The 15,305-nt window shown below is 39.2% G+C and overlaps 1 protein-coding gene and 1 pseudogene across 2 annotated transcripts in view; both read right to left on the bottom strand.

Moving 5' to 3' along the window:
* Positions 1 to 15,305, bottom strand: part of LOC126175372 (probable phosphorylase b kinase regulatory subunit alpha) — a 247,572-nt gene that overhangs the window by 63,425 nt on the left and 168,842 nt on the right. For both annotated transcript variants that reach the window (XM_049922140.1, XM_049922139.1), the window contains exons 16-18: positions 12,920 to 13,056; positions 8,450 to 8,622; positions 4,537 to 4,659 (exon numbers count right to left, since the gene is read on the bottom strand). In XM_049922140.1, coding sequence (XP_049778097.1) covers positions 4,537 to 4,659; positions 8,450 to 8,622; positions 12,920 to 13,056 — 433 coding nt within the window. The remainder of the gene's footprint in view (positions 1 to 4,536; positions 4,660 to 8,449; positions 8,623 to 12,919; positions 13,057 to 15,305) is intronic.
* On the bottom strand, positions 11,174 to 11,291 carry LOC126177672 (5S ribosomal RNA; annotated as a pseudogene).

Genomic DNA, 15,305 nt, shown 5'->3' on the forward strand with positions numbered 1-15,305 from the left:
TTCTTATCCATCATCTATCAGAAATCACTGGAACAGCAGAAAGTTCCACGGGACTGAAAGAAGGCCCAGGTCTTAGCAATCTATAAAAAGGGTAGAAAATTGGATGCACTTAATTATTGGCCAATTTCACTGACATCAATTTGTTGTAGAATCATGGAACATATTTTGTGTTCAGACATAATGACCTTTCTAGACTCTGAGAAGCTCATCTGCAGAAACCAGCACGGTTTTAGGAAACAGCGGTCATGTGAGACACAGCTGGCCCTCTTTGTGCACAATATACAACAGGCTCTAGATCAGGGCTCCACAACATACGTGCTCGCGGAGCAAGCTGTGGGCAGCAAGGCGCGAGCACGGAGCAGCGCGAGCACGCTACCCCCACTACCGGACCAGAGCGGAGAGTGGGGAGAGTCATGTGAGGCACACAACAGCTGCCGCCAGTCAATGTAAATCCGCGGCCACCTGCAGGGATATCACTCACGAATTATACTGCGACAAATGAAACAAATAAAGGAGAATGTACACATGTCAGATAATTTTATTAGTTTAGTGTATGCCTCTACATTCGTATAAATTTGTGAACTGTTACACAATAAAAGGTGTCACTGAAGTGTGGGATTCTCGGTTATCTTGTACTTTTTGCCCTTTACAATTGCGTTTATGTTCGGAGAAATTGTTCTTGTGCATTGTAGGTGCAGCGTGCAGTTTAAATTTCGATCAGAAAATGCATTTCTCATGCGCATCTTGTTACATTTCAGAGAACATTGCAGAGAACAGTTGTTCACAAACATACGTGGAACCGAACATTGATATTATTGTAGCCGCCAGTCTGTGCAAACGAGGAAATCAATGCTGAGGGAAGTGTGTGTAGAATTCCAAAATGTTTTTCTTGTTCTGAAATTTGTCTCCGTATTCTCTGTCACACTGCAGGTCAATAATTTCTAGTTGCAGCTCAGGACGAATCTCTTCAATATTCGCTGAATATGGAGAGGAGAACAGATCAAAATCACTGTCTAGTGCTGTCAGATCTTGAAAGTGCTGATCAAATTCTTTCTTAAGGGCAACTAAACTATGTGAATAACGTTCACAGTTTTTGTGAACATCTTGCATGGATGGTAACTTAGGAAAATGAGCTAGATTTCCTGTTTCCAGCTGACTCACCCAAAGTGTCAATTTCATTTTAAAAGCTCGTATTCGATCTATGAAATGAGTAATTAGCAGATCTTTACCTTGTAGTGAAATGTTGAAAGCATTCAGATGGCTAGTTAAATCTGCTAAGAACGCGAGATCACATTTCCATGAAGGCTCTTTCAATTCAGGAACACACGTTATTTATTTCCATGAACATATTTATCTCATCTAATAGGCAAAAAAATCGATTTAATAATTCGCCACGACTAAGCCAGCGGACCTCGCTGTAATAAGGCAGGCTACCATACTGGTTTTCTACATCCTCAAGAAAGCTTTTAAATTGTCTGTGTTGTAGCCCATGCTTCCTTATATAATTGGTTGTAGGAACAACAACACTCATCACATTTTTTAGAGTGATACTCTTTGCACATAAGTTTTCCTGGTGGATCACACAGTGAACGCCACTTATTTCATTCGGCACGGTCAGTTTTCGCATTTTCTCCTCCAACAGTGCAACGAAACCTGATTTTTTTCCCTGTCATCGCTGGTGCACCGTCTGTAGACACTGAAACTAAAGAATTCCATGACAATCCTATATTTTCAACACTTTCTTCAACACTACTTAAAATATCACCTCCAGTTGCAGTGTTCTTCATGACTACTACATCGAGGAGCCCCTCCCTCACCTGAAGATCTCTATTAACACCTCTAATAAATATGGCAAGCTGTCTGTTACAGTGATATCAACACTTTCGTCCAGAGCTAGAGAATACGCCATAAAATCTTTACAGATATTTGCAAGCTGGCTCTGGACGTCATCTGCCATGTCCTGTATGCGAAGCATAATGGTCATGTTAGATAATGGCACAATCCGAAACTGTTCAACTTGAGATGGACACAAATGTTCCGCTGCAGCTACCAAACATTCTTTTATTAAATCGCCATCAGTGAAGGGGCGCAGGGATTTTGCTAAAAGCAAAGCAATTTTGTAACTCACTCTGAGAGCTGCCTCAGTTGATTTTTCTTCGTCGTCCAGATCTTCTTCAGATAGCTTCCTTTTAAGTTTAATAACTTCCTGTGCACGACCTGGTCCATCACATTTTCCACTTCCGTAGTCTTTCGCGTGGTACAACATATAATGTCGCTGCAAATTAAATTTCCTAAAAGAATTCAGCGTTTTGTGACATACTAAACATTTTGCAACTCCATCTTTTTCTGTAAACAGATACAATTCCTCCAAATGGGTGTTGAACTGTGAAAGCATGGTTGGGGTTACACAACGGCGACTTGACATGATTCTTAATCAGCGAAGTGACTGTTAGAGCTGATCGTAGTACTTTAAACGTTACACGGTCGGTGTGAATTCAATAGGTATGCTGCGGCCCTATTCAAACGTGCGAGCGCATTTCCCCTCCCTCCCCTCCTTCCCTACTCCCCGACCTTGCACCTGCTCGCGAGCACGTGCCTGAGCAGATGCGAGTACTCGCGCTCAAAACTGGCCAGTTGCTAAGCCCTGCTCTAGATACTGGCTCCAAGGTTGATACCATATTTCTCGACTTTCAGAAGGCTTTCGACTCAGTTCCGCACTGTCGCTTGCTACAAAAAGTGCGCGCTCACGGTCTATCTGATGACATATGTGGTTGGATAGAAAGTTTTCTAACAGACAGTGAGCAGCGTGTTGTCCTGAACGGGGTACTTCAACAGAAACAAGTGTCACATCAGGTGAGCCCCAGGGCAGTGTAATAGGTCCGCTGCTTTTTACGATTTACATAAATGATCTGGTTGATAGTATTGACAGCAGCATTAGACTGTTTGCTGATGATGCTGTAGTCTACAGGAAAGTAGTATCACACAAAGGTTGTGAACAAATCAATGAGGATTTGCAGAAAATAAATGTGTGGTGTAATGACTGGCAGTTATCTCCCAATATTAGCAAGTGTAACCTACTGTGTATACCAAAGCAAAAATCCCCATTAATGTACAAAATAAATGCCCAGTCTTTGGAAGCGGTAACATCCGTCAAGTATCTGGGTGTGACTATTCCAAATGATCTTAAATAGAATGACCAGATTACACAAGTAACAGGTAAGGCAAACTCTAGATTGGGGTTTATTGGTACAATCCTGAAGTGATGCAGTCCGTCAACAAAGGAAATTTTTTACAATATTTTAGTTCGTCCAGTCTTGGAGTATTGTTCGTCTGTATGGGACCCTTACCAGTTGGGTTTGATTCAAGTGATTGAGAAGGTCCAAAGAAGGGCGGCAAGGTTTATGAGTGGTACTTTTAGCCATCGCGATAGTGTTACAAATCTCATAGAACTTTTGAAGTGGGACACACTTGCAGATAGACGATGTGCTAAATGGAAGGGGCTGCTCACTAAATCCCAAAATCCGATCTTCCCGAGGATGTAGAGCATATATTATTACCACCAACTTTCAAATTGTGCAATGATCACCATTCAAAGATAAGGGAAATTAGAGCTCATACCAAGGCGTTCAGACAGCGTTTTTTTCCCCTCGCACAATCCAAGAGTGGAACAGAGGAGGGGAAATATGACTTTGGCGTGAATAGTGCCCTCCGCCTCACACCGCTTGGTGGCCTAGTGGAGTATATATATGTAGATGTAGATTGAGGATCTTGTTCAAAGACTTAATGCTGCCGTTTTTAATATTAAAACAGTAACTGATGGTTTGATATAAAAAGTAGTCTACTTTGCTTACTTTCACTCAGTTAGGATGTATGGTATTATATTTTGGGGTAACTCCTCTCATTCTAAAGCATATTTTTGGCTCAGGACTGGGCGGTTCTGGCAATAAGTGGTGTAAGTTTGCAAACCTCTTGTTGACCCCTGTTCATTAGGCTGGACATTCTGACATTGGCCTCTCAATACATATATTCTTTACTGTTATTTATTGTTGACAATATCAGCTTATCCCCAAAAATTAGCAGCTTTCACTCTGTTAATATTAGGCAGAAATCCAGTCTGCATTTGGATCACACGTCCTTGACTCTTGTGGAGAAAAGTGTGCAGTATTCTGCTGCATCCAGATTCAGTAACCCACCACAAGAATCTAAAAATGTTAGCTGTAATCCATGCACTTTCAAGTCTAAACTGAAGAGTTTTCTCATGGGTCACTCCCCCTATTCTGTTGACCAGTTCCTTGAAAAATTACGCTGGTTCCTGTGTTAAATTATTTACTGTGTTTACATAAACTTATAGATTGAAGTCTTTTTTAAGATTCATAAACATTTTATCGGTTGGTAGGGCACATTCTCAGGCATCAAGGGATCACCAATTTAGTACTGGAGTGTGGAGGGTAAAAATCATAGAGGGAGACCAAGAAATGAACACACTAAGCAGATTCAGAAGGATGTAGGGGTCACCTATATAACACTTATGATTACCTGTGTAAGCATTGCTGTACTTTCGTCATCACCATAAGCTTGATGAATAACTTGTCTCAGTTCCATCTCAGGAAGTGGTGCCGTTATAGTGTGTTCATTATTTGGTGGCATACCAACTGTGACCTAAAGTGCAAAAAATATTCTTCCATAAGGAATCTAATAGTCATCATTATCAAAATAAACATGTTACAGCTAATGTCGAGCACCATTTACCATGATCTGAAATACGTAGCATACAAAACAATAATGAAAATACATGAAAGTGATATTCACCCAAGAAATGGACAACAGCAAGAGAAGCCCATGTTTGTTACCTTTATCATTTTGTTGACCTTTGAGAACCAAATACTGGAAAGAGATTTCTCAATACAATGTGACTGTTGTCAAACACATAAAAAACTATTTAAATTGAAATAGCTGTTTAAGATTTTCACAAGCACTGTAGGGAACAATGTACATTGTCCATACCAGTATGCTTTCATTCATGTAACACATGATTGTCATGTTTTTCATAACAGATTAACAGGAAGTTAATTATACATTTGGAAGAGCAGTGGCATTTTAAAAAAACAGTGGCTTCTCTCATTATTTGAAAGAGATTATTTCACAATTGTTTTTCAATGTAATGGAGTGCAGCAGGTACACTTGACAAATAAGCTGCCCACCTTTACTGACAGATTGTTCTTTATATTACAATAATTCAAAGTTACGAGGCAGAAACAATGTACAAAAATGAAGATAGTCAACAACTATCCTTCATATATGTTGTTGCCACACAGGTGTATAACAGATAAGGTAATCACTATCATGGCAACAAATAGTCAATGAGTAGTTGTTGACACAGATGGATGAAGAAGAAAGTAAACATGTATGTTAATAAGGATGAGGCAGACGGGCTAGGGATGATATGATGAGGGTGGCAGTAGGGAGGGGTGTGGGAGATGGTACGGGGAAATGTATAGGACAAGAAGGGAGTAAGATAATGGTGGTAGTAGTAAAATGGTAGATGATTAGTGGTAACTGAACTGAGTGGGCAGAGAGTGTGAGAGGCTTTCGGACAGGGGTGGAAACAAATGAGAGGTTAGAATTTGAGGATAAAGATTGGAAACTAGCAGATATTTAGAGAAAGGTGATTGCAGGAACAGAGAGGAACTGGAGGGTAAGTTTCCACATATGCAGTTCAGAAGTGTTGATGCTTTCTTTCTGTCTCCCAAATACTTTCCTACCAACTCTTTGTGCAACTATACTCTTCCCCCTCCCCCCATTTTTTACTGGACTACCCCCTCTCTTCCATACTACTCATCTCTCTGAATTGACAACCCACTCATCAACAGTTAGTTTGATGCAACACATTGACATTTACCGTACTTACTCGAATCTAAGCCGCACTTTTTTTCCGGTTTTTGTAATCCAAAAAACCGCCTGCGGCTTAGAATCGAGTGCAAAGCAAGCGGTGGTTCTGAAAAATGTTGGTAGGTGCCGCCACATCTAACTTCTGCCGTCGAATATATGTAGCACTACACAAGCATGCTTTGTGGGCACAAAGATAAATACTGGCGCCAAAACTTTTTTCTTACATTATCCAACGAAGTAAATACAAATTCCGTATTGTTCATCTTCGAATGTAGCAGAATTTCAATGTACTACGAAAATCCGACTGGCAAGACTGTTAGGGATGTTTGTCAATATGGCCAACTCTACGTTCCAAGTTTTTTCCTACCTGTGAGAAGAGATGGTTGCTAATAGGAACCTGATGAAATGTGAATCACATGCAGTATTCTCTTCACCATAAGAATAATACGAAAATAAACATTTTGCCATGTATTCTTTCGTGTTTGCTGCTATCTCATTTAAATCCTGCATGCTACGAAACTAGAGTGAAACAACAGCAAACGCGGAAGAATATACGTATCGTGTCATGTTTATATTCGTATCATTATTATGCCTAATAGTGATATAGTCAGAAATGAAGCACGGCAACTGATTCGATTTTAAATGTAAGATGACTAATTTCTGTGCAGAATTTGATATACTAAATAAGCGGCCACAAAGATTTTCAAACGGAGAAAAATTTTCGCCTAACTCTCGTTCAGAACATGTTCTATCATACGCAGTCTATTATTTGGTTCTTGTTGATCATTATCAAAGAAAGCAGCAGTGTAAGTAACACCAAATAGCAGTCTCTTGGCATTGTTTCGCTAATGAGACGATTCCTCTTTTTTTTTTTTTAAGCGGCGGTAGCGCGCATAAAGCAAGTCATGCCGCGAGCGGCGACAGGCCGTAAATACGCACTATCAGAATGCGACAAACAATGCATGACACAGTACAGTAATGCATTTTCAGCTTAGAGTGACGTAAACACCTATAACAAAGAAAACGGCACTTATCAGATCAAAGCAAAATAAGCAATCGATTCAAACCAGACGAAGCACGTGAAAAAGGAAGGGTACCCGTATAAATACGGACGGAGCGCCTGACGCATAGCAATGGCTACCTGGTAAAGCTTAACTGCTAAGCTTACGACTCGAACCAAACTACTGTAGCTGTATCGTCTTTCATTCGACCTAAATTGTGTCTCATACTACAACGGACCAACTTTGTTTCGATTTGGAGGTGCGGCCTAAAACTTTTCCCTTGAATTTCGAGTCTCAAATTTCAGGTGCGGCTTAGATTCGAGAAATATTTTTTTCCTTTATTTCGAGTCTCATTTTTCAGGTGCGGCTTAGATTCGAGTGCGGCTTAGATTCGAGTAAATACGGTAGGTGTACCTACAGTTCAATTTTAGGAGCGCAGTTGCCCGTTTTCAGTTAACTGTTAGTAAAATGTTTCACTGCAACAGGATTTCTGCTGTAATATGAATTTTAATTCATCCCTGAACCCTATGGGTTGTCTTTCATAGGAGGATGTAAGTGCTTCAATGAATAAATGAATTAATATGACATTAATTGACTGTTCAGTTGGATCCTGGAAGAATATTTTGCAATTATAAATGAAAAATCTAACGACACTGGTGTAATATTCTACAATATTTATTATTTTACAAAGCAGTTTTCAGTTGATACGCCATTGTCAGGTGCAAAGATGAATGTGTGTGATTGAGAAATTTTTGTGGAAGCAAAAGTTTTAAAATAGTATAACTGTAGAGTATCTTGGTTGGTTTTGAAAGATGATATCGGTTATTGCTTGACTGAAATGAGAGGGATTATTTCAGTAAAAATGCCATGTAAAATATTTAAGTTGGATAAAATGTGTTACAAATTAAATATTGAACTATGTGACACATTACAGCAATTGTTCTGTGAGGAAAAGTGAGTGAACAAAATATAGGAAAATTTGGTGACATGTTCTAAGGGGGGTGACTAAACAAGATAATCTTGCCCTTAAAAGGTCCAATATTACCAACTTGCATGATAAAAGAAGTGAGACTAAACAGGTAAATGACACAGGTGTAATTGTTCAAAGTAAAACTTATAACGGGACAAGTGGAACTACAGTACATGAAATAAAAGGAAAAAATGGGTCATGTGAGTGGGAGGGGTAATTTAAAAAATGGTTTGGATGAGATTATTAGCAGTGTCTGCTATTAGAAGTGGTGAGTGAGGGAAGTATTACACTTGGATGAGTGGACACATGTTTATATTATGTTATGTTATATTATACTGCACTTTATTATATTATATTGCATACTTCTTTATGTCTGAACCTGTTGCTGCCCTTTAAGTAAATGTATATACAAAAAGTTGACAAATTTGAAGTTGAGGTTATTTGAGACTGATTAGGAGCATTTATATGCCAGTTTTCACAACACAACCAACAGGAGCAGCACTCAAAGTGCACACAGTATATTTTCTTACAATTTTTTTCACTTGAGCTTGAATACACATGAAATTGAGCAATACTGCAATTGACATACCTGCTTCTGGTGAACCAGCAAATCAGTGACAGCCTTGGCAAGATCTTCAACCCGTTTTCCAAGCATTCCAGCTGTATGGCGAACTAATCCCCACAACTTTTGCTGGCAAGCCTTTTCATACAACACCTTTAATAAATCCTTCACGGTAACAGGCTTCTTGTCTTCCTCCATTCCTGAGAGATCAAGGAAAAAACTTTAGAATATAATGCTCTGATTATTAAACTAAAATCTCCCTCCTTGAAGTTTAAAGGGGTAGAAAGAAACCACAAAATATTTATGTGCCTGTCTGTTTTGGTTGTTTACATAAACGAAACTGTACCAGAATTCAACTGCCTGCGTATACAGCGTATCACTGGCATAACTTCTTTGTAACAACACCTTCAGCTAAAGTGGCAATACATGCCATCACAGATATTTTATGATAAAAAACTGAAAATGGCTTATGAATGAAAGTGTATAACACCTAATAGTTGCTGGCATCAAGGAGTCATTCAATAATTCATAGTTACTATGGAACCAAGGAAAAAAAATGACATATATTATCAAACAGCAGGTTTCCAGAATATTTGCTGGTGAGAGACAATGGCAGATGAACTCGGGCCCAAAACAGCCAATGGAAACACCCGTCACATGGAAAAACCTCCACCTTCAGCCCAATAGAGTCTTGCTGGTAAGCAGAATGCATTGCTTAGGAGTGATTTTCAGTACACTTGTACTCTATCATCAGCATGTACCAATGTATACTGGTACAAACAAATTCCTCGCATGCTTTGGGCACTGAAGGGGGTTGTTCCTGCTTTCGTGCTAATCTGTGTGCCTCAAGATGTGCTACAAGCAGAGAAAATTTGTGCTGGACCAGGACTTCAGAAATATTTCATACAACTACTTAATGTCAAATCACACATAAGTTTTCTGAATTGGAAGGTGGGAACTCTTCCTGCAATATATCATACATTTCCATAACCTCCATGTCTTCCCCACCTGCTTATCCCCTTACCTGCTCCCACTCTGGTACTACACACATCTACCCCCCCTCCCCTCCCCCAAATCCACATTCATAGTCCTTTCCCCCCTCCCTATTTTCTGCTCAGCAACCCCCCCCCCCCCCCAACCCCCCACCAACACCCCCAGTAGCAGCCCTATCCTGTTCTTCCCCTACCCCTACTCTGCTATCCCTCCCTCTGGCCACTGCATGCCTCTTCTGTACCCCCACTACTCACCCCAGCAAAGACAGCTGTCTACCTTGGATGTTGTCATAGTCTGACCTTAGGACCAAGTGTGTATGTTGGGCTTGAGTGAATGCGTGTGTGTTTACTAGGGCTGATGAAGGACTCAGTCTGATAACTGGATGTATCTAGCATTCTTTTTCATTGTGCCTGCCTGCAATGTAATGTCTCCTCTATGTGGTGAGTAGCAATCTGTCAGTTCAGACTGTTGTTATTCCATTCTGATGTTACAGTTTATTATCTCCTTGGTGAGATCAACTTAAATGGCATACAATCCCACTTCAGGACCAAAGATATGGCATATTTTTTTTGGGGAGTTGAAAAAGGAAGCCTCCTCAGTGTGTTCAAGCCATAGAAAAAAATTATCACAGTTATGACTGGAACAAACTGTACACAATCATGGAAACCTTTATTTGCAAGCCTTGATTTACTGACAATTCCTTCCATGTTTGTATATGAAACACTTCTCTTTGAATTGAAAAAACCCCATCTTTTTGAGGGAAATTCATTCAAACATGCTTATGAAACAAGGCACAAACAAGATTACATTTTACCTTGCCACAGACTAATTATTTGAAAATACTCCATATTACATGGCTTTGAAGCTTAGCAGTAAAATGTGTTCAAAGTTGAAGGATTGCAAGCCAGAACCTACAGGTGCAAACAGTGAAAAATATTTAAAAAGCAAATGCTACTACAGTGTGGATTATTTTATAAATGAGGAAGGCAAGTAGGAGACATTACGTTTTCTTTTTTTTTTTTCTTTTTTTTTATGCATATATTCCCTTTTAATGGACGTATAAGTTCTTTCTATCTGTGTCCATGCTTATAAACTATGTACCGTGTCAACTATGTATCTAAATATCTACGTGTATACATATATACTACTTTTATGAAAGTATGTGCTCTTTGAAGTAAGTCCGTATTTATAAACTAGGCAACAAACATGAAAAATACTTAAAAATAATGATTTTTAACCACTGCACCCTGTGTTTCCTGTAGCAATTACTAACCAGTGCATGGCAGATGGTCACCATACAAGGGCAGACTCCATAAAATTAAATAAATAGCATTCTTCCTAAGATAATTACAACAAACTTAGAGTGCTGAAGAGCACAGGATTTCATCCGGAAGAACATCAACAGAAAAACATGAATACATATAATTTTCTTTTATTTCACTGGATTCAAGAATGGGCTCATGTGGTGATCTTTAGTTTTTGTACCATAACATCGATTATAGAGTACAGAATAAAAACAGAACATATTTAATGTCAATAATCTTAAGAATATTCATGAAGAGACTAGGGTTTAATTGTGACATGAGAGAGCTGGCTAAAGTTACCGCTATCCAGTCACAGGCATCACTGTATGCGGATATGGAGGGGCATGTGGTCAGCACACCACTCTACAGGTAGTATGTCAGTTTCCGAGACTGGAGCCACTACCTCTCAATCAAGTAGCTCCTGTTTGCCTCACAAGGCTGAGTGCATCCCGCTTGCCAGCAGTGCTCGGCAGACCGGATGGTCACCCATTCAAGTGCTAGCCCAGCCCGACAGCGCTTAACTTCGGTGATCTGACGGGAACCAGTGTTACCACTGCGGCAAGGCCGTTGGCACAGAAAATACATGTACTAAAAATTCAGAAGAACCTAAGCAGACTCATCACTGCGTAATGAATCCAAAAGTGGTCATGATAGAAGCAAACATAAGCCATGCTCATTGACAGACTGAAAGGCCTTATATTACTTGACTACTAGAACAATAGTAAGCCATGGAAAGCACTATCATATACAAAACAGCTGAGAAACATTTTTTAAAATACCTGTCTATGGTGAATGAACGTGGAAAGCAAATAATGAAACAGGTAAATGACAAATTACAATTCATCCACAGAATTCTGAAAAAAGATTGTCCATGTAAGAATCTGGTTCATAAATTCTCAAGAAGCTTATCCACCGGTACTGCTTCCCATTCCCTTACACCACAGCACGACAGTAAAAAACAGAAAGGTTCAAAGAAGAGCTTTCAAATTTATGGAGAAGATTCAGGTAGCAATACTTATAGTGAACAATGCAAGCAGCAAGTGCATGTAATGTACTCTCTATCTGCCAGTACTGTGGTACACAGAAGAGCGTGCACGCACACAGCTGTTGTTTAGAACTGTGAGTCAAAGATAGTGTTGATGTGGAGCTCTGGCCCACTGACTAAAGGGTTTGCTATGGCAAATGATGGCTGAATCGCCACAGAGTCCCCTGTGGGAGTGCGGAGCATGGGGGAGGGGGGACACAGGAGTACCTATAAGTGGCTGCAGATGACATATTCATGCGGGCGTGGGTGACCATCTGTGGTGTGACAGGTTTTTTGAACAGCACACAGTTTGACCATTTCTTGGCCTGTTGGCAAAGGAAGCACGGCATAACTGTCTGTGTCGTATTAATGCAGTTGATACTGGAAATGGTGTAGGTCATCCATTAGTCTGATAGCTGATCTGCTTTGGAGAGGGGTGAGGGAGGCAAGGAGATGGGCTGTGAGGGCGATGAGATCATAGTTGGAGTTGTATTGCAATACGAAGCAGAAGTTGTTTCCTTGCAGCTGTGACAGTAAGTTTTCTATCATCAGATAACTGTGACATAATCGTGTCTGGGTCGATGTCATGTTGGGGTCACCCATGTGGAGAATGTCCAGTTAGGGATACTCTGAGTGAATGTGCAGCAACTGCAAGTAATGTACACCTTATGTGCTGATGCTGTGGTACACATGAGAGAGCATGTGCACTCAGCTGCTTCTAAGAGCAATCTGCCAGTCGAAGATAGTGCCATAGTGGAGCTCTGCCCCATTGACTGAGAGTTTTCTATGGCAATCGATGGACGAGTTACCACAAATACATGCCAAACCTTACTTCAGAACAAAAAATTTTATGTGGGAGATGATCCATGATATTACAAGAAATATACAAACATAAGGAATTACTCTATCCTCTTCACTGATTAACCAAAGGGCACTCCAGTTTCTTCCACATTTAGATCTGCAGCAAATGCATTGGTAAAACTACAGGGAACCAATGGAGCAAGGCTTTTACAAACCAGAACTGTTTAGTATAATGCATGTATATGCCATGGAGAAGCAAGAATGTGTGATACTACTTCTAGTATATAATACACAGTGGCCCACCTTGTAAAGAATAATACACAAATTTTCTGTCTTCTCATACCGTTTCTCTAAACTGTCGTCGTTGTAACGTACCTGTATTGAAATTCAACCCTTGAGAATCCACCAAATACTGCAGTATATCACCTTGCTCCTCAAGGTTTTCAGTCTCTCTAAGCATTGTAAGCAGCTCCTCCACTTCTGTGTCTGCATACTGAGTTTCTGATGCACCTCTGAAAGTATGGAATAGAAATTTAAAACAAATGACATTGTTACAAAATGTCAATTCATTGGCAAATAACAGTAAAAATTTGAATTCAGGTGTAAGCACTATAATGCTATTAATGGCTGCACAAAATCAAATGTGACAACCACAATTTTAATTAGTTAGTTACTGGCATGTTCCATGGATCATAATTGCAACTATGATTTGGAGTGAGCCAGGTTTACAAGTTTAGTTCATTGTGTCAAACATGCCAACATGCTGACCATTTACACAATGACAAACACACACACACACACACACACACACACACACACACACACACACACAAATCATACTCAACACACTGAGAAAGTCTTCTATGGAGTGGAAGGTGTTGGCCAGCAGTTGTGACTTCATTTTGTTTGAAGTCAATTTTATTATCCATTAAATTATTTATGGCACTCAATAGGTGGTCACAAATTTTTTATAGTTGAATACCTCACTCCTTTCTGTACCACTCTAAGGCGGACTGATGTATAGCGTACACCATTTCGCCTTCTACTACTGTATTTATGAATGTTGTTATTGCTTTTAAACTGTGACTGAACCAGCAAAACTGCTATTTTGTCCTTTATAGTTCATGACACTATCAATTATGCTATGGTTGCATCATAATAACAGCCAATTTATTATATGGTACAAAAAATTTTACAAATGTCTCAAGGCTGTAACCACATATGTTATAATTTGATATTTAGCCATAACAAATTATAACAAAAAAAATGTGCTTCTGAGAAATCATCTAGGTAGCACAGAGTTGAAATGGGACACTTCCATAATGTGCATGATATAACATGAAACACATCAACTACAAGAAGCTTTAACTACCGATATGTAGTTCCCTGTCATTTTATTATAACAAATCGCACCAAAAATGATGCGTTTTCAAGAGACCCTCAATGTGTTACCGCTTTGAAACACCTTATTTTTATAGCACATGTGTTACAATAAAAAACAACCAAAAATGGAGTTCAGTTCTATAACAATGACTTCAACTCCATATGACTCAATCCAATATGGCATCTCTTTAAGTTCTACCTGTGACGTAAAACTGACACAGTATGTCATTGGCCATTTTTGTTTTCAGGAGCCAAAAATCTGACTTGGCTGATTCTTCTTTTTGCACTTTGAAATGTAGTGGAATGTGAAATTCCTCACTGTGATGTCATGAAATTCAAAGTTTCTTGTCCGTGTCCCATGATCAGACACCTTTACTGCAATCAAGCCTTCATTCCCTCTACAAATTTTATCTCCCACACTTCCTTCAATTCCCAAAATGACTATTCCCTGATGCTTTAAGGTGTGTCTTATCAATTGATACCTTCTTTAAGTCAACTTGTGGTGTAAATGCCTCTTCTTCCCAATTCGATTCAGAAGATCTTGGGTAGTTATCTAACCCTCCTATCTAAACTTTAGCATTCTCCTGTAGCCTTACATTTATAGAGCTACTATTGTCTTCTAGTCCGTATTGCTAACCATCCATGTTTAATTTCCATACAAGGCTACACTTCAGACAAATATTTTAAGAAAGACTTCTTACCACTTAAATTTATATTAGATATTAAAATTTTTCTCTTTTTTAAATGTTTTTCTTGCTACTGTCAACCTGCAGTTCATATCCTCTCTACTTCGGCCATTCTCATTCATTTTTCTCCCCAAATTGCAAAACTAATCTACTACTTTCAGTGTCTCATTTCCTAATCCAATTCCATCTGAGTCACCTGGTGTAATCTAACTATATTGTACTGCCATTTTATTACTTTTGTTGATGTTTAACTTATATTCTCTTTTCAAGAAACTGCACGACTAAGTCTTTCCTCGTCTCTGATCAAATTACAATGTCATTGGCAAACCTTAATGTTTTCATTTATTCTCACTGAACTTTAAATTTGTTTCTAAATTCGTCTTTCATTTCATTTAGTGCTAGCTCAATGTTGAGACTGATTAACATTGGAGATGGGCATTTTCTATACATTTTGGTACAGTGCATACACACGTCTACCTCTGAGCAGTGCTTACTTTCACATTTTAATGTAAATTTCCTTGAACAAATCAAGCTGTTAAGCTGGACACATCATTCTACGTGTTAACCTAAGCATACCTAGAGGTTTTTATTACAATGTAGTTTTACACTGACTTGAGAATACCACTTCCTATTGAAACCAGTTGTCAGTAACACATAATACACTAATAGCAGCTGACGGTAATATCATGAGT

Source organism: Schistocerca cancellata, chromosome 3 (assembly GCF_023864275.1).
Source record: "Schistocerca cancellata isolate TAMUIC-IGC-003103 chromosome 3, iqSchCanc2.1, whole genome shotgun sequence".
NCBI classification, from domain to species: Eukaryota; Metazoa; Arthropoda; class Insecta; order Orthoptera; family Acrididae; genus Schistocerca; species Schistocerca cancellata.